The sequence below is a fragment of the Vipera berus genome (assembly GCF_964194415.1).
Source record: "Vipera berus genome assembly, chromosome: 12".
Taxonomy (NCBI): Eukaryota; Metazoa; Chordata; class Lepidosauria; order Squamata; family Viperidae; genus Vipera; species Vipera berus.
This window is the reverse complement of record NC_138215.1, coordinates 18,919,806-18,937,551: the sequence shown is the minus strand read 5'-3', so window position 1 is coordinate 18,937,551 and position 17,746 is coordinate 18,919,806. Positions and strand designations below refer to the sequence as shown.

Below are 17,746 nucleotides of genomic sequence, written 5' to 3'. Positions count from 1 at the left end.
AAGGCAGAAATACGTTATGCAAAAGTTTTAAAGATTAGAAGATGCCCTCCGATGAAATAATATGGAAAGCTCTTCTAGTTATTTTACAGCTCCATCTGGTGGTCAGTAAAAATGCTTGCCTATCTTCTGTAATTTAATTTGACATGTAGCATTTACACAAACTTATATATCATTATTCCTATTTACTGTGTATCAACATGAGATGAAAATTTACCCTTGTACTATATTTGAAAACATAGCTGGCTACTTATAAAAATATTTAGCTGTTTCATCTCACAACATCATTATGGAATAGATTAAGCTTAAACTTAGTTCCTATTTTGTCACTAAAAAGATCAACACGAAGCCTAATGAAGTTGAGAAGATCAGCTCATTGAGTGGCAGTCTGTACATTCACTTCTCACTGATTTTTAATCTCTCTCCTTTCCAGGATGAACCAGATTTGATTATGCAAGCAAGACAACATTAAATAATAAGGAATGATCTTAGCGTGCACTGAACAATCTTTAAACATTGGGTGTTTGGGCCTCAGAAAATGTCTGCTTGCAATGCCTTCACTGAACATGTGTGGAAACCTGGTGAATGTAAAAATTGCTTCAAGCCAAAAAACTTGCATCAGCTGCCTCCAGACCCTGAAAAAGCTCCGGTCTCAAATTCAAATATAAAAACCAATGCAATTCACAGCAACCAGCATAATAAGAATACAGGAAATTTTCGGCCACCTGTGGCAAAGAAACCCACCATCGCTGTGAAACCCACCATGGTGACAATTGATGGACAGGGTATATGTGGTGAAATCACCTCACAAGATCTTGGTGAGAACAAACCAGCCCTTGTAGGCTGGAATCAAAATATAACTCTTTTGAAGAAAAAGCCACTGAATAATAACAATAATAATGAAGAAGAAGAGGAAGAAGAGGTTGAAAGTTACAACAATATTCATAGATCTTTTGGAAATAATGATGATACAAATAAAGCTCCAAGCAACAATAATGGCCTCACTGATGTATTGAAAGAAATTGCTGGCTTGGATCATTCAACGTTCCTAACAAGAAATGAAATTAATTCAAGGGAAGTATTCTTGGGACGAATAAACACTAGTTATAAGAAGTCATTAGAAAGAAAGATCCCTCCAAGTTGCCTGATGGGTGGAACAAAGTCACAAAATAAGCATGTTGTCTTGAGTGGAACCACTGCTGTAATAAGCAGTGAAGGTGGCCGTTTCTGCTACCCAGAATTCTCCAGTGGGGATGAAAGTGAGGATGATCTGTTTTTTGGCAGCATCCATGATGATCATGAGAGTTGGGATGAAAGTGATGAAGAGTTGCTAGCAATGGAAATCCGCATGAGGGGACAGCCACGTTTTGCTAACTTTAGGGCGAACACGCTGTCACCTGTTCGATTTTGTGTGGACAAGAAATGGAATACAGTGCCTTTAAGGCTTAAATCTCTTCAGAGATTTTGTGCGGTAGACTATGATGATAGCTATGATGAAATTTTGAATGGCTATGGAGATGAGCCTGTAATTCTTTTTGGACCGGAAGGCATGCAAAGTATTGTTTCATCCGATTCTATGTCCCCTGATTCTTCTCTGACTGAAGAATCTCATTCCGGAACAGCCAGCAGTTCTTCACAAAAGCTTTGCAATGGTAGAATGTCTCCTAACAGTCCTAAAGGTAGCAGATTAATGGAAGGAGGTGATAACAGGTTTTCTGATGACCAGCAAGTTAAAATTTCAATTAAAAGCACTCAGAATGCTACCCAGATTGTAGAGACCCACAAAGCTGTGCTTGCCATTAGGCTAGAAGAAAAAGATAGCAAGACTGCTATTCCTAGTGATAAGCAAGAATGGAAAAGTTCCTTAACTATGCCAGTTCAGACAACTACTAATTTGGTCCCCATGGAAGAACAAGCAAAGCCTTATAGAGTAGTAAATATGGAACAACCAGTGTGCAAACCTTACACAATAGTGGATGTATCAGCAGCCATGACACATGAAAGTATAGAGAATCGGGCAAAAAAACTGGATACCAGATATATTCTGTCTAACCCAAATTCACCAGATGCCCTCAGTACAAATGCTATGTCTCATTCTGTGTCATGTGGGCAAGTAACTCCTAATCTCAAAAAATCCAACACTGCCAGATACCAGGAAGTTTGGACTTCCAGTACAAGTCCGCGACAGAAAATCCCCAAAGTGGAATTAACTGCCAATGCTCCAGTGCCCTCTGTTCCTGTAAGGAAAAATATCCATAAATCTGCTCCCACTTCGCCTACATCAACAAATATTTCTACAAAAACAATCCCGGTCAAGTCCCCTAACTTGTCGGAAATAAAGTTCAACAGCTATAATAATGCTGGCATGCCCCCCTTCCCGATTATTATTCATGATGAGCCAACTTATGCTAGATGTTCCAAGAATGCCATCAAAGTTCCTATTGTAATAAATCCCAATGCATATGACAACTTGGCCATCTACAAAAGCTTTTTAGGCACTAATGGAAATCTCTCTGTTAAAGATAAAACCACTAGTATCATCAGCCATACGTATGAAGAAATAGAAACAGGAAGCCCTGCATCTGAAAATACACCCAAAAGGTCTGCAGAATTACCCCAAGGGAAAAGTTCAGGCAATAACACTGAGAGGAGACTAACCTCTGTAGCTCAGAAGGTTCAGGAATTCAATAGCTGTCTTGGAAAAGGACAGACTTCACCCAAAACCTCTTGCCGTGGCTGCCCATCAAAAGTACAAAGAACTTTTCAGGATTCTTTCACTGAAGTAGAAGATGGACAGGAAATACCTAGTGACGGCCGGGAAAATGCCTGTGCGGTACTGTCACAGATTGTAGCATCAATCCAACCTCCACCAGCTCCCCCTGAAGCCCCTCAGACTGGCCCTAAGTCTTGCGGTGTGGAAGAACTCTACTCTCTACCTCCTGATGCAGACCCAGACAAGACCACCCCAGTGCGACCAAATTCTCTGTTTTCAGTGCAGTCTCATCCAAATGCCGAGGGAAACAAATCCACAGAAGTTACGTCCAAGGAAATCCCATCAAAATCCCCAGTCGTGCAGCCTTCAAAACCCATGGCGAGTCCGAAAGCTGAGCAGGCTCCCCCTTTCCCACCTCCCCGGTCCACCTCTTCTCCTTATCACGCCAGCAAAGTGTTGCAAAAACATTTCGGCAATTGGAGCAAACCCCTGAGCCCAGCTAGGTCCACCGAGGCGGAGTCCGTTTTGCACTCAGAAGGTCGGAGAGCGGTTGATGCCAAGCCGAAGCGGTGGATATCGTTTAAGAGCTTCTTCCGCCGCAGAAAGACTGAGGAGGAGGAGGAGGAGAGAGAAAGAGAGAAAGGGAAACTGGTGGGCCTTGATGGAACTGTCATTCACATGCTTCCGCCACCTCCTGTCGAACGTCACAATTGGTTCAGTGAATCCAGAACAGATTCTAGCGAGAAACCTTCAGTTGTTTTTATGTTCACCTGTGATCAGGCAAAGTTGGAAACAAAACCCAATCAAACCAAAACCGAAGTGGAGCCTGCCATTGAAGTGACGACAGCAGAGAGGGGAGAGACGGGAAAACAACCAGAGACGCTAGCAGAAAACTTAAAGAGCCATTCCTCTTCACCTCAACTTCCAAAGGAAATTCTCAGGTAAAATTTACATCGCTAATTGGCCACTGGGTTTTTTTAATTACATTTTTAATAACTTGGTTTGCTCAGTACGGTTTTTTTTAGTTCTTTGCACTGTTGTAAGCGCTATTCTATAATTTATATTCTCTAGATACAAGCAGAAGATCATGCCATTCCTCAATTAGGACAAATACGTTTGATGGACTTTTAAAGAGTAAAATAATTATTATGGGATAAGCTTTCATATATTAGGATATTTTATCTACTTGTGAAGTTTACTCACACCCCAAAAAAACCAAACGAGATAATTTACCGTGATATGCTTCTGCTTCAGTAGCCTGCACCTTTTGTAAACAGCTGATGTTTTGTCTCAGTTTATTCTTCTGATGGAAACAAATCGATTTTGGTGGATAAATGCAGATCAGAAAGACAATTGTCCAAACATAGGGCTGTTTCCAGTAGCGACTTCTGGAATAGAGGAGAGAAAAGGGGGTTAACTTCAAAATCCGTAACTTAACTATGTTACTTTTGTACCAATATGGATCATGTTTCTGGCCTATATGCAGGTATTAAAATAGAAGTCTAGAATTTCAAAATACAGGCTTTTTAAAATTTGATTTCTGCCTTCTTTACACATCCTTCTCAATTAGATTAGGAGTGAATATATTTCATATATTCAGTGCTGCTCCATTTAAAACATTTTACAGACAAATTTCTCAAGTCTAGAAATATTAGATTGTCATTTAATGGAGTGGAGCCTTCCGGTTTCTACATGCAGATTTATTGCTTGTTATCCTCAGCATTATGAGTAGACAATGTTATGCTTTCTGAGAATGAAGACTTGACAAAACTCATGCTTCATTTTTCATATCTTCCTGAACCATGTTTCAAGGCACATTTCCACATAGATTTTTTTAAAAAAAAAATTGCTGCAAACAGCTAATACCTTAAGAGGAATAAAGGAGGAAAAATGTAGATAAGTAGGATTACATTTAGATACAGCCCATCGTGACATATCTTTGTAGGATAAAGCATTGTTTTAACACATATACTTCATTTCCTATGGTTTAATGTTGCAATTCCACAAGCAGCAAAGACAAAAAGGCATTAATTAATGCAAATTAAAGCTGTTACCTAGCAGCATCCTAGGTAGCTAACCTTTACAGGTAATCTTTTTTTTCTGTTTCTCCTCAAGCAGCATTAATGAACATTCTTTCTAATATACCAGTGTCACCCAATCTTTTATATGTGGCTGGATATCTTCACTTGCTGCTTTCTCTTTCATACTACTACTTCTCTTTCCAAAGAATTATTGCTGCCGGGAAAAAACACTGCACAAATCTTGAGCTACTTGGGTATAGTACCTAAAAATTTGAATGAGACTTAACTTCATCCCAAAAATGCTGATGCAAACACAAGCTCAAACGAAGATATTTGATTTTATTCGAAAAGCTGATACTGTAAAGGCTTAGGTCCAAATGAATCTGTAATTAACCCAAATATTTTTTATTTTACCTTTTGCATAACACATGCGACTTCACTTAGATTCTCATAAATTCTAACAATGCTTCGCATGAAACTGGGACTATTCTGATTATGTTACCTCTGCATCCAGCAATGATTAGGGTGAAAACTAGTGTTTTGTGATTTACAGCTCTTGTAAATCAGCCCCTTATCTACAATTTCCTAGTTCCCTCACATGATCAGCTATTAGCTCTGTTGATAGCCAAGCCACTAATTTACTTCTTAAATCAGCCCACATCTTTCCTCAGCCGCTATGTTAACTATCTCAAATTATTTGTAATTTCAAAAATAATTTTTGGTGCTATGATCTACCAGCATCCAGATATAAATCAGTAAAATCAACCTGATCCAGTTGCACCCAGACCTTTATGGCTAAACAGGAATGTCGAAGATTCACATTCTGTCCATTCCATAACTTCAGAACATTCAGTTGAGATTGTATTGTTTTGAATCTCGAGGTGGGATATACAATTGGCTGTATTGTTTTACAAAGAACCACACATGATGTTTCTTTAGTTAATGCTACTTATTGACGGTCGGTTTATTTTTAATTTAATTGTTTAGGAAAACAATAGTATATCAATAGAAATTAAAAAATGCAATTCTTTGAATTCTGCCCTTATGCACTTAAGCAGTAAAATGTTTACAGTTAATTCAGTAAAATGGTGTGTTTGGCCTGCACATGGTGGGCAGCACTGGTCTTTCAAGTTGAGAAACACTTCAAAACACATCTTGATGAAAACACAACTTTCCTTCAATTTTCTCTGTGTAGCTGCACTGTAGAAGCAGGGAGCAGATTACTATATCTAGATGTTCCTTTCTTTTTTCATTTCCTTCCTTCAAAAGGATTCTGAAACTTAAGAAATACTTGGTAATAGCATTTTTTTCCTACTTTACTTTGTTTTATTGGAAATGAGAGAATTCTGCCTTCTTGTGCAATAGGAGCTGAATAATTGCATACTAGTCTTACAACTGTATTCTCAGAACCTCTCTTTTTTTATAGCTGTGAGCGGATAAAGTACTATTTTTTTTCTTCCATTACCCCAGCTCCTTTACTGGTCCAATTCCAAAACAAGCCAGTTACCACAATTCTAAATAAATTCATCTTTGTCCCAGCATTCTCCAAATGAAGAGTAACAAGGTGTAAAATGTGCATGCTATTCTGTAGTAAAGAAAGGGTTAATGAAGAAAGCTTGCACTTTGCTTAGGCCAGAGTTTCTAAGGTGTTTTGGCACATTCCCCAGACCAACCCCTGAAGTTAAACATCAAGGTGCAGGAGGTGATATCATTCTGTGCAGACTCCAGTCTTTGTTGCTCACTGCTTTACACAACTTATAGCTCACCAGACCCCAGTGGAATAAATGCTTCACCAGAGTTTCGAGACATGATTAAAAGGCTCAAGAAGGCTCTGAGAGAATTTCCTTTAATGGGGAACTGTGTGAGTGAGTATAGTGGGTGAGTTTCTCCTTTTTGTTTACCTTCTCAGTTGATGAATTTACTTTGGTAGCACATTTCTGAAAGGGGCGCATGAAAGAGATTCACCTCCATGGGAACTAGAAACGAGTCTGTTCCAAACTTATCCATCCAGAGAAGTTTGTAGAAATACTATTCCGCAACAGGAATTCTCCCTTCAAATTAAGCAACTGTTAGGTGGGGCTGTTTTGAATGGAGCAGTCGTATTGGAGTTAATGAGAGCAAAGAGCAAAGTTTGTTAAAACAGAAAAGTGTTTTCCATACCTTCAGTTCCCAAAGTGAATTTACAACTCCAGACTTTTAGTTTTGAATGTGCAAAATTACTTGGGCTAACCTTTTAATGGTTTCACTTTTTTTGTGCAATTTGTTATGTTTACACTGTTCTGCCGCACGTTAAAAAAATATCAACCCTGATAATAAGGTGACTTTTTAACTTCACCTTTTTATCAGTACTAACTTCTGTGGATGACTTTATGTCAGCATTACAAAAATCCTTGAATGTGGTAATGGATACGTGTATATTGATAATGTTACTGTGTTGGGCTGAAACTAAAGAGGTACTAAGTATTGATTTCTAGTATTGCAAGATGTTCAGCTGGAATCCGGAACTCTGATCAGTTGTGTTCAGTGATGGGGTCTATATTCTTTATTGTGAATCCTGTGTAATTTTTCCAAAGCACATTAACTCTTCTAATTTAATTGATACTCCTTTGTCTTTGTTGCATACTAAGCTTTTAAGTGTGACATAAATAACTGTAACTACTATCATTGTACAGTTTAGAATGCTTGCCTACGTATTTTGAAGCATTCTAGAAACTCCTATGCTTTTTTTATTTCCTTTAACACAGTTCATTAAAGATAACTGACGTTTGCCAGGCAGGTGAACTATACTTTGCTTTTATTTCAGTCAAGTGCCTGACGAGAAAACAAAAACTGTGCAAAATGCGTCCCCTCCAATCCCAACTTCTGCATTTGAACAGCAGGACATGGACAGCCCTGCATTCCGCACTCCAGAAATATTACGGTTGGAAGATGAGAGAGAAGAAATGTCTGATTCTTCTGACGTGAGTGCCTGTAGTGCCACATATAGTAACTTAGGTAAGTAGCTTCCGTCTGCACAAAATGTCAATTGTGGCTTGGTTATTGGCTGGGTTCACAGACAATAGTAGGCCTGAACGGTATTAGGCAAAACCTATTGGATTTGTTTAATTTATGTACGCTCATGGGTCATGATTTCTGGCACTTCACAACAATTGTGCAGTATAGCAATACAACATTCCCAGAAGATTAAAAGCACATAAAGTTGTTGCTTCTTCACAAGACCTCCCAGTTGGTCACTTCTCCCTTTTAGAGCCACAGATATTTCGTTCTCCTGCCCTATTCTAGCCAAACAAGTGTAATTGAAATAATTGCACATTTTCCCGTTCATTATCTAGTTCTTCTGCTTCCTTTATTACTTTCCTTTTGTTGAATTATCAGTAGTAAACGTCTTGGAGCGGGGATATTCTTTTTGTGTTCTGTGAAAGGACTGTGCGTGCAATATTAGCAAATGTAATTGTGACCATAATTAGGTTGTGTGGAATATTATGCTTTAGTTTGAGAAGTGATTTGCTAAACCAGCTTGGCCTGCCGTATGGGATTGCAACTTCCTGAATCTCCAGTCAGCAAGACAAACAGCTTTCAGTTAATCTCTTTTTCAGCAAAGTACATTCTTCAAAACTGTGTCATATGAAAAAGACGGTGGCTGGCAAAAATATTGCTTTGGGGAAGACAGGATTACAAGTCATGAAAGGAATGTATAGGGGAAAAACACCCAGTCCGTGAGCTGCTGAGCTCAAGGAAAGACTTTTTAGCTTTATAACTGGTGAGGTGTAAAGAGAAAAGAGCTGCATTGTCCTGGGTGAAGACCACAACGCTTCCTTTTAACGTAGTACATATATTTTTGGGGGGGGGAAGGCAAAGCAAGTTGAGATATGTGCTATTCACTTTTTGAACAGTGTTATAGGATTCCTGATATTGGTTCCAAATATCAGATTGTCAAAGGGCATCTAATGTTTAGCTGCATACAGCTATTAGAAGAAGGTGACATAACTTACATGGTATATTTTAGCTATGTTCTATGTAAATAAAATATGTTTTGCGTCTTCAAAGCAATAATACACAATAATATATGGTAGTAATTGTAATCTTATTTGATTTTCTCCCTTTGGCGGAAACCGGGTTTGTTATAAAAAGTACAGTTATTTCCTGGCCAGCTACGCAACTATAAAATCCTGATATATACTATATCTGTGCATACTATTGAGTCACAAAAAAACAAACCCTTTCAATTGTTTTATTACTCCACAGGGCAGTCCAGAGCAGCAATGATGCCTCCAAAGCATCCACGGCAACTCAAAGGAGCTCTGGAGGATGCCATTGCGTTTGGGGGAATATCTGATCCAGAAATATCAGCCATCTTAAGTCCCACCCCACCTCCACTGCCAAAGAAGACTATTTTGCGAGCGCACACTGAACCTCTCCCGAAAGACCTCCAAAAGCAGGCTGTTGAAAACAGCCTTTGTGTGATGGCCAACCCTACCTATGACATCGACACTAACTGGGAAGGAAGCAGCATCTGCTCTTCTGTCAGCTCAGAATTCAAGGCAGTGGACAACGAATCCGGGGATTCTCTGGGCAGACCCCCAGACCAAGGGCTGCCAGTTTCACCCAGCACCAACCTTGCTGCTCTCAGTATTAAGAAGTGCGGTTCCGGCAGCATGGAGTCTGTCTCTGTTAGACCCGTTAGCCACAGTAAGCCGAGTAAAGCTGCCCAAAAGCCACAGAAGCAAGCGCTTTATAGAGGCATTGAAAACAGAGAAGCGGTAGTGAGCAAGATCAGAAGCCTTCACGCCGATTCACTGAAGAAACTATCCATCAGATGTGAGGATCTTTTTATGGCTGGACAGAAAGATCAACTTCGATTTGGGGTAGACAGTTGGTCAGATTTCAGATTAACCAGTGACAAGCCATGCTGCGAGGCAGGAGATGCTGTATACTACCCTGCTTCTTATGCAAAAGATTCGCTTAACCATTACGCAGTCAAGGTAATGAAGATTTTTCAGCAAGGGCCATTCTGCTGCTAGGTTTAATTGCTTTGGTTAGCATTCTGTAAGTTCGTGCAATGAAGCCCTTTTTATAACTTTATATTCCATACGTTTACAGGATGTTCCCAGGAAAAGTCTTCCAGTAGGCCTTCAAAGATGTATTCTTTTTTTAATGTGAATAATTTGACGTTGAATCTCTAGCTGCTTGGTTTATTTCTATCACGTATTGTTTAATTTTTAAAGAAATGTTTTCTTATTACTGTTTGCTTTCTATAAAATATGTGGGAGAGAGGGAGAGATTCTAGCAGATAAAGAAGATGGTGCCTTAATACTGTCAGCTTCAGCAAATGCAATATCCACTCATGCCTCCTCAGAATCCTTTATGGATCACTTTTTTCAGTAGCTGCTTTATTTGTAAAGAGGCACGAGTGGATGTGTTTTCATTAACTTATTTCGAACCTTTTATTATTATTATTCTTTTTTCCCTCTGCCTTCAGATTTGCAAGAGCAGAGCTAAAGAATCCCAGCAGTATTACCACAGTTTGGCCATTCGCCAGAGCTTGGCCATTCATTTCAACATACAGCAGGATTGTGGCCACTTTCTGGCAGATGTACCTGTTCGTCTCCTTCCGTGGGAAGATCCCAATTCACCTGAAGAAGAGGAGGAGGAGGAGGTTGAACAGAAGAGCGAAGAGAGCCTCTCTGCTATCGACCTTTCTCAGGACAGTCCAGGTCTACAAAGCACCATCAGTAAGCAGCGCAGCAGAGTTGTTGTTATTACCCGTGAGGTTCCCTACCTGTCGGTGGCTGATTTTGTGCAAAATTCTGTGGATCACCACTCTAGATGTCCAGATTTGTACGAAAGACAAGTGTGCCTACTACTCTTACAGTTGTGTTCTGGTCTAGAGCACCTGAAACCCTATCACATCACCCACTGCGATCTGCGTTTGGAGAATCTTTTGCTGGTAGGCTGCCGGCCGGGCAAAAGCCTTCTGAACCACGACTCGGCGGAGCTCAACTCCAGCGCTGCCTCCCCCACCCGGCTTTTGGTGAGCAATTTCTCCCAAGCCAAGCAAAAGAGCCATATGGTGGATCCAGAGATTCTGAAGGACCAGTCTCGCCTCGCCCCAGAAATCATCACCGCCATGCAGTATAAGAAATGTGACGAGTTCCAGACCGGCATCCTCATTTACGAAATGTTGCACCTGCCCAACCCTTTTGATGAGAATCCAGAGCTGAAAGAGAAGGAATACACTTGGGCTGACCTACCCCAAATCCCTCGCCGGTCACTTTATTCCCTGGGGCTTCAGAAGCTGGCTGCTTGCCTGCTGAACCCCAACCCCTCCGAAAGAATCCTGATCTCTGAGGCCAAGGGTGTCCTTCAGTGTTTGCTTTGGGGTCCTCGGGAGGATTTGTTTCAGAGTCTCGGGGCCTCTGCTAAACCTTCACAAAGAGAGGCTGTGCTCCAAAACTGGCTGGACATCAAACGGACCCTGTTGATGATTAAGTTTGCCGAAAGGTCTTTGGACAAGGAATGTCAAGTCGGCCTTGAAGACTGGCTTTGTTGCCAGTATCTGGCTTTTGCCACTATAGACTCGCTCAGTCGCATAGTGAAAATTACACGGCAGCATTAGTTTCCTAGGAGTGGTTGCTTCACTTGGATAAGCCCAAATCCTTTCCTTGGCACAAGTTTCTTGCTGTGTTAACATTCTTGTCTAGGTCTTGAGGTCACCAGCACTGAGCAAACAGATTTCGACAGGAAGTTCTATTTCCAGTCTTGCACGCATGGGAGAGGTCTGAAAATCATCACACCGCTGTGAGTGGGCGAGGAAGGTGAAAATGTAGTCAAGGAAGCCATTATTTCTGACAGAAATGAGTCAGCCCCAATCGAGCACCAAAACCTAGGGGGGGAAAAAAGACCTCCTGACCCTGTGATCTTTGTCAGCTTATCCCTGTTTTTATCCAACTTACTGGACACGTTTCCTGGATGCATAGCTTCTACAGGATTTGGGGGCGGGGGTCGCATCCTTGATCTGGGATAGAGAGCAGTGATTTAATGTTACTCACTGCCTCCTAAATAAGTAATTAACTTTCTCTTTAACAGAAAAAAATAGGTTGTAAAATTGAGGAGTGGAAGAATAGGGGTGATTTTCCCACTCGGATTTAGCCCCTGCCCCCATCCTTTCCCTGAGTTGTCTTTGTAAATGTATTCTTCCTTTATTTTGTCATTTTTTAATCTGATTTTTCAGATTTAGTCATCACCTCAATATACTGCCAACTACTTCCTTTAATGGAGTGAGCAGGATCAGTAAAGATTATTGATGAAGTGTTACTCATAACGTTGCTAACTACACGCACCATAAGATCCTAGGGGGAATTGAAGCCAACACGTATTTAAAAAACTGTCCTCATATTCTTACCCGGCTGATGTATAAAATCAGGGTTGGTTTTTGAAAAGTATTCAGTATTGCACTGTGTGCCATTTTCCAAAGCAAAGTGAAAGCCAGCTAGGCTGACAGCCACAAATGTTTCTTAAAGCTCAGCTTGGTGTGATAAGTAAACTGCACAACTAGAGATTGGCTTTGTACAGGCAAGGTTCTGGGGAGGAAGTGGTCACATGAGCAAATACACTGTGTGAGTTCTCCGAGAGCTGATAGTTTGGGCGGACATAATTAAATTGTGCCCCATGGCAGCTTCCTTTGGAATTGACCTCATAGCTGCTATCAGAATTTTTAAGTGATTACTTTTGAAAATCCAAAATTGTAGAGAGATCACCAACTCTTATGAAAGTGCAGATGAAAGTGACTCTAATAGAGAAATATAACTGCCTGAAGGTGTGTTTGGCCTTTGGACCTCTTTTCTGACTTCCTTAACCCGTCACACTGGCCTTTTCCTGCAGAGGCAATTTAATCCCACTGTATCTAATCTGTCTGCTCAGTGTGGTTAGGGGTTGCTTGATTAGCTCTGAAACGGTGGAGCTGCTGACCAGTATTGAATTCCCGAATCTGGGGATGTTTGTTGGAACATGGATAGCTCTTGTGTTGAGCCTGTGCTTCTCTTCTGGATATATGTGCAATTTTGGATATATTATAAGAAAAACTGTTTATGTTTACGTTACATTACAGATGTAACCATATATTAGACCTGCCTTCCCTTTCTTTTCTTATAAGGCACATAGATGCACAAAATTGTGTGTTCTTTCTATGGATTGGTTCTTTCTGTTTCTTTATTGTTAAACTGTGACTGATGTGTTTACTTCAGCCTTTGAGACAAATAGCCACTTTGAACAGAATATGCAGGTTTGGACCAGAAATTAAAAGATAATCTGCAGAAACTAAATCACTACATCTGATTTCTAGGCTCATGGAATAGAATGTGGCCCCTCACTTAATGGAAACTGAGCCCAGCATAGAATATGTGGTGGCTTCTTAAAATGTTTGAAATCTTTCTGCTTCCATATCTATAGACAATTGGAGAAAGATTGCCTAGAATTCAGGACAAGGTGTGTGAATGTTTTATTGCTTTAAAACAAAAGTGCAAAAATTGTTTGCATACAAAGAGCCAGACATATTGAACATTAGAATGTGTGTTGTGGGTGTTGTACAGTTGACCACCAAAACAAGCATTTGCTTTGAGTGCACTACAGAACTGTTTAGAGAATCAAAAATATTAATTATGGTCCTGCTTGAAATAGTGAAAAGTGACTATATACACTTTTATGAGTGTACTTTGCTCACAGCCTGCTACCTGCTCTTCACGCTGAACTTTTCCTCCAATTAGGTATGCTTTTAATTGATATCTGCATGTACATAAACATTCATTTAGCTTACTTACCACCATGGTAGGCTATATTCCATAAGGCCACTTTACATACTTTTGCGTGTAAGATAATTGCATTGTGTCCCTCTCATGTTGATATTACCTGTAAAATAAGACTATTGAATGTTTAAAATGGCCATGCATATTTTATGCAGCAGCACCCAAATGTTATGTTGCCTTTCAGATATTATTGGCATCGTGCACTCCATTCAAGCAGAGGTATGTGTTCACTACCATCTCCTTTTTATATAACACAAGCTGAACTTTGAAAATGAAGGATAACTGATTGCTCTGTATCAGTGAATATTTTGTGTGTGTGTGTGTGAGAGAGAGAGAGAGAGAGAGGGAGGGAGGTGCAGAGGGATACATAAAGATGCAATATAGCCGAAGCTTCCACATTTGATGGACCCTGGGACTGCTTTTGCAAACAATCCTATTGAAACCCAATTCTCACATAGGTATCTGCCATTTAAGAGTTTAGCCAGTCCAAACTGATAGGCAAATAATAAAATGAAACAAAATGTTGCAGTATCGTTTCTGAACAAAATGAAATTCTTCCTTGTTTTTATAAAAACATAAAACATTAACAAATATAAGCATACTGTTACTATATTTTAAATACATGTATTAAGGGAGTGCAAGAGATTGTAATTTTCAAATAGCCATACTGACTGTAAATAGATATTTTTCTTACATAGATATATTTACAATTTGTAAATATATTTTTTGGAAAGCTGCTGCTAAATTTATGTTAGCACAATATATACAATTTTTCTAATGGCAAACAAAAATTCTCTGAAATTCACTTTAAATCTAAATATTTGAATACAGTACACCCTGGAACATTTAGTGTCATTAATCTTTTCTGGGGTAAGAACATTGCCTCGTCACAGATATAAAGCTACTGTGGTGGGAATTGCCCAGCCCCACTACCAATTTAATAATAAAGTCCTATATTAAAGAAGAGAGAATAAAATTACCTGTTCTACATGAAACTAACAATCTCACCAAGAGCACTCTTTGGTTATGTAAATTTAAGAGTTCTATTGACATTAATGAAAATGAAATAATAACATCTTCCAAATCTGCAATTTCTATAGAATAAAACACGACACAGCTTTAAATATCTAGACAAAGTAAAACTGGGAAAATTTTTACATTTTTCAAATGATAACCAGTAGGGAAGATGAACTACTGCTAATGCTGTTAGAGACGAACCAGCCATTTATGTACCTTACACAGTGCTGTAAAATCTAAAATGTGGAGAGCAGCAAAGTTCAGAGAAGTGGCAATTTTCTTATTCAGAAGAATAAGAAAATATTCAGAAGAAGCACGAAGGAGAAATCTTGGAGCCATTGACACCTTTTTTTTTCAATATTAAAAAGGTCTGAACGGTCCCCTTCCTGAAATGTGCTTAATGAGGCTTACGGTCTGCCTCAAGTGATTAATTATGTAGCAATTTTTATTTTCTCCCAGCCTGTTGCGCTGTTCAAGCATAGCCTTCCGCGACTTGATGCCAAATCCCAGATTCCGTGGCCAGCATGATATTAGTTTTAGAAAAAGTGCTCCAGCCTGATCAAGAAGTGGCTCTCAGGCCAGGTGAGAGCATAATTGTTTCTAAATGGCTTTGTTCTTAGCTGCTGTCTACCCCTCCAGCACTCCCCAAAACACCTTCCTTATAAAGGAACAGAGGCAGTCCTGGAAGTAGAGAACTGAACACGGAAATACTGTAGCCTCTCTTCCCCCACCCTATAAGTGCTGTGTCTTTAATAATAGCACACGTTTTTGCAAGTTTGTTTACACATTTAAAATACAAGTAGTCCTCAACAACCACAACTCTGCCCAACGTTTCTGTTGTTAAATGAGACATTTGTTAAGTGAGTTTTGCCCCATTTTAAAAACCTTTCTTGCCGCAGGTGTTGAGTGAATTGCTGCAGTTGTTAAGTTAGTAACACGGCTGTTAAGTGGATCCGGCTTCCCCATTGGCTTTGCCTGTCAGAAGGTCGCAACAGGGCATCATGTGACCCTGGGACACTGCAACCCGTCAGAAATGTGAACCGGTTGCCAAGCATTTGAATTTTGATCACATGGTCACGAGGATGCAAAGGTTGTAACAAAACGGTTATAAATCACTTTTTCCAGTGCTGTTGTAACTTTGAACGGTCATTAAATGAACTTGTAAGTCGAAGACTACCTGTAGATGCAACAATGGAACTTCTGATTAATATTCGCTGTATATTCAAGATATTGCTATTGTATATAGGCCTAATAAAACAGCAAGGTCTCTGTCCAGTTTTTTCAGAGTAGCATAATTTAATGTTTGGTAAAAGAACTGGGAGAGCCAACTTGGCCTATTGGTTAAAAGACATCAGGCAAGAAATTGTAAGAAAGTGAGTTCTAGTCTCGCCTTAGGCATAAAGTCAACTGAGTGACCTTGGGCCAGTCATCCTCACTCCTAGGAAGGAGGCAATTAGCAAACCAGGTCTGAAAAACCTTGCCAAGAAAACTGGGGACTTGTCCAGACAAGTCTCTGAAACACAATTGAATGAAGCGGCGGGGGGGGGGGGGGGTGAAGCATAGGAGGGAAATTGCTTTGTTTGGTCCCATCATACAAATGAATGTGCTTAGAAGTGCATTATGAATCATTTATAGAGTTAAATTGTTCCTAAACCTGTGTTTTCACTGATTGGAGCTACACTTAACTATTTGTAGGATTGCCATCCCTATATCGAAGAACTGTATTGAAAATTATTAATTCCTAATGAAATTCTACCATAGCAGTTCCCTTTCCACCCAACTTTTTGTTGGAACGCTGTTTGCTACAAGGCTGAAGCAAGGCAGAACCGATGGAGAAGGGGAGAACTCTCGTTTTAGCTTGTTCCAGAGCGCTTCCTTTAGCTTGCACAGATCCTGCTTCCAGTTCCTTGACTGTTCCTCTAGTCTCGGAATTAGAAAGTTTCATATATTTTTAATAATGGAAGGAAATTGTTGAGTGTCTATATTTTTATAAATGAATTCTACTGAACTACAAGCATAATCCTATTTGTTTTTATGCTAAGTGTATTATATATTTGAATATACATTTCTTGAATTTTAAAAATTCACATAGTAGGCCTCTCTTTCCAGGCGTTTGGAATAGGCACCTCCAGAAACCAGCTGAACTTTCCTCAATCTGAGGCTCAGAGATGCTGGAGCTGCGGGCTGGGAAATCTGCGATTTGTAGTCCCAACCAAGCTGGAGGCCTCAGGCTGGGGAAGGTCTTGCTCTAGAGCAAATTCCTCTACCAGCCTGCAGTTTGGTACATATTGTTAACGATGAGGACGGGCCTATTCCAAAATGATGTTTCCAACGTACCATTTGATGACTTGAATTCAGACTTAGAAAGGTTTTTTTTTCTGTCCTGGGGTGGTTCTCTGTGATTTTTTTTTAAAAAAGATTTAATTATGATGAGCAGTATGTGGAAAGAGCTATCTTACTTTTTATTGGGAAGACACAGTATTTTAAGTCAAAAATTCTTATTCAGATAGTTTTATATGGTGTTCCTTTTCCAGTGCCTCAAGATGATGGGTGTGTGTGTGTGTGTAAGACTCTGCCCCTCAGCAGATCGTTGTATTTGGAGTTCACTGCATTGATCTGTCGGGTGCTTCATCATATTTATATTTATCTATTCTTATAGCTACCTTATACCTTTTCTGTGTTCAGACGGCAGTTACACTTTGCTGTGGTACTTTGCAGTGTACTCTGTGACATACACGTTATTATGTAAATAAACCAGTTTTATTACACTGAAAAATCCAGGCATACAATTCCTTTCATTTTCTTATCTCGATGCTTTCGATATAAATTTAAATCCCATTGGGAAGCCCTCTTCTTTTAAGGATTCCTCAGTAAAAGATACTAAGAACTTCTCTTCATATCCCGTTTCCTCAACCCAGATGTCCTTTACCTGTGGCATGGGACAGCTCGCTGCCGTCAACTTGCCATGGCGAATTTGCCACGGGACAACTCAGCATGGTACAATTTAACAATTCAATTTAATTATTTAAAATAAAAAGTGAAATTTAATTTTTGTCATTCATTCTGCCCCTCCTTTTACATCCATTCATTAATGATTCTATTCCACCATTTTTTAAAATATATTAGTATAACTCTTGTCCCGCAGCGAGTTGACCATGGCGAGTTGGTTGCAGCAAACTGTCATAGACCCCTTTATG

At 39.7% G+C, this 17,746-nt stretch overlaps 1 protein-coding gene across 3 annotated transcripts; it reads left to right on the top strand.

The window, feature by feature from the left end:
- Positions 1–433: 433 nt before the first annotated feature.
- PEAK1 (pseudopodium enriched atypical kinase 1) lies at positions 434–17,340 on the top strand. Of its 3 annotated transcripts, XR_014027634.1 has the most exons (6): positions 434–3,651; positions 6,493–6,609; positions 7,535–7,725; positions 8,977–9,713; positions 10,211–11,529; positions 13,717–17,340. XR_014027634.1 is itself a non-coding variant. In XM_081336976.1 (5 exons), the coding sequence occupies exons 1-5, from the start codon at positions 536–538 to the stop codon at positions 11,345–11,347; spliced, it is 5,298 nt and encodes a 1,765-aa protein (XP_081193102.1). In that variant the 5' UTR covers positions 434–535; the 3' UTR covers positions 11,348–17,340. The 3 variants fall into 3 exon arrangements, 2 of the variants coding, with proteins under 2 accessions (XP_081193102.1, XP_081193103.1); XM_081336976.1 differs by having other exon boundaries at positions 10,211–17,340; XM_081336977.1 differs by lacking the exon at positions 6,493–6,609 and having other exon boundaries at positions 10,211–17,340.
- The last annotated feature ends 406 nt before the right edge of the window (positions 17,341–17,746 follow it).

Coding starts and splice junctions, on each gene's coding strand:
- PEAK1 (XM_081336976.1), top strand. CDS start 536: ATGTCTGCTTGCAATGCCTTCACTGAACATGTGTGGAAACCTGGTGAA. Junction 3,652..6,492: donor CTTCCAAAGGAAATTCTCAG/GTAAAATTTACA, acceptor CACAACTTATAG/CTCACCAGACCCCAGTGGAA. Junction 9,714..10,210: donor TTAACCATTACGCAGTCAAG/GTAATGAAGATT, acceptor CTCTGCCTTCAG/ATTTGCAAGAGCAGAGCTAA.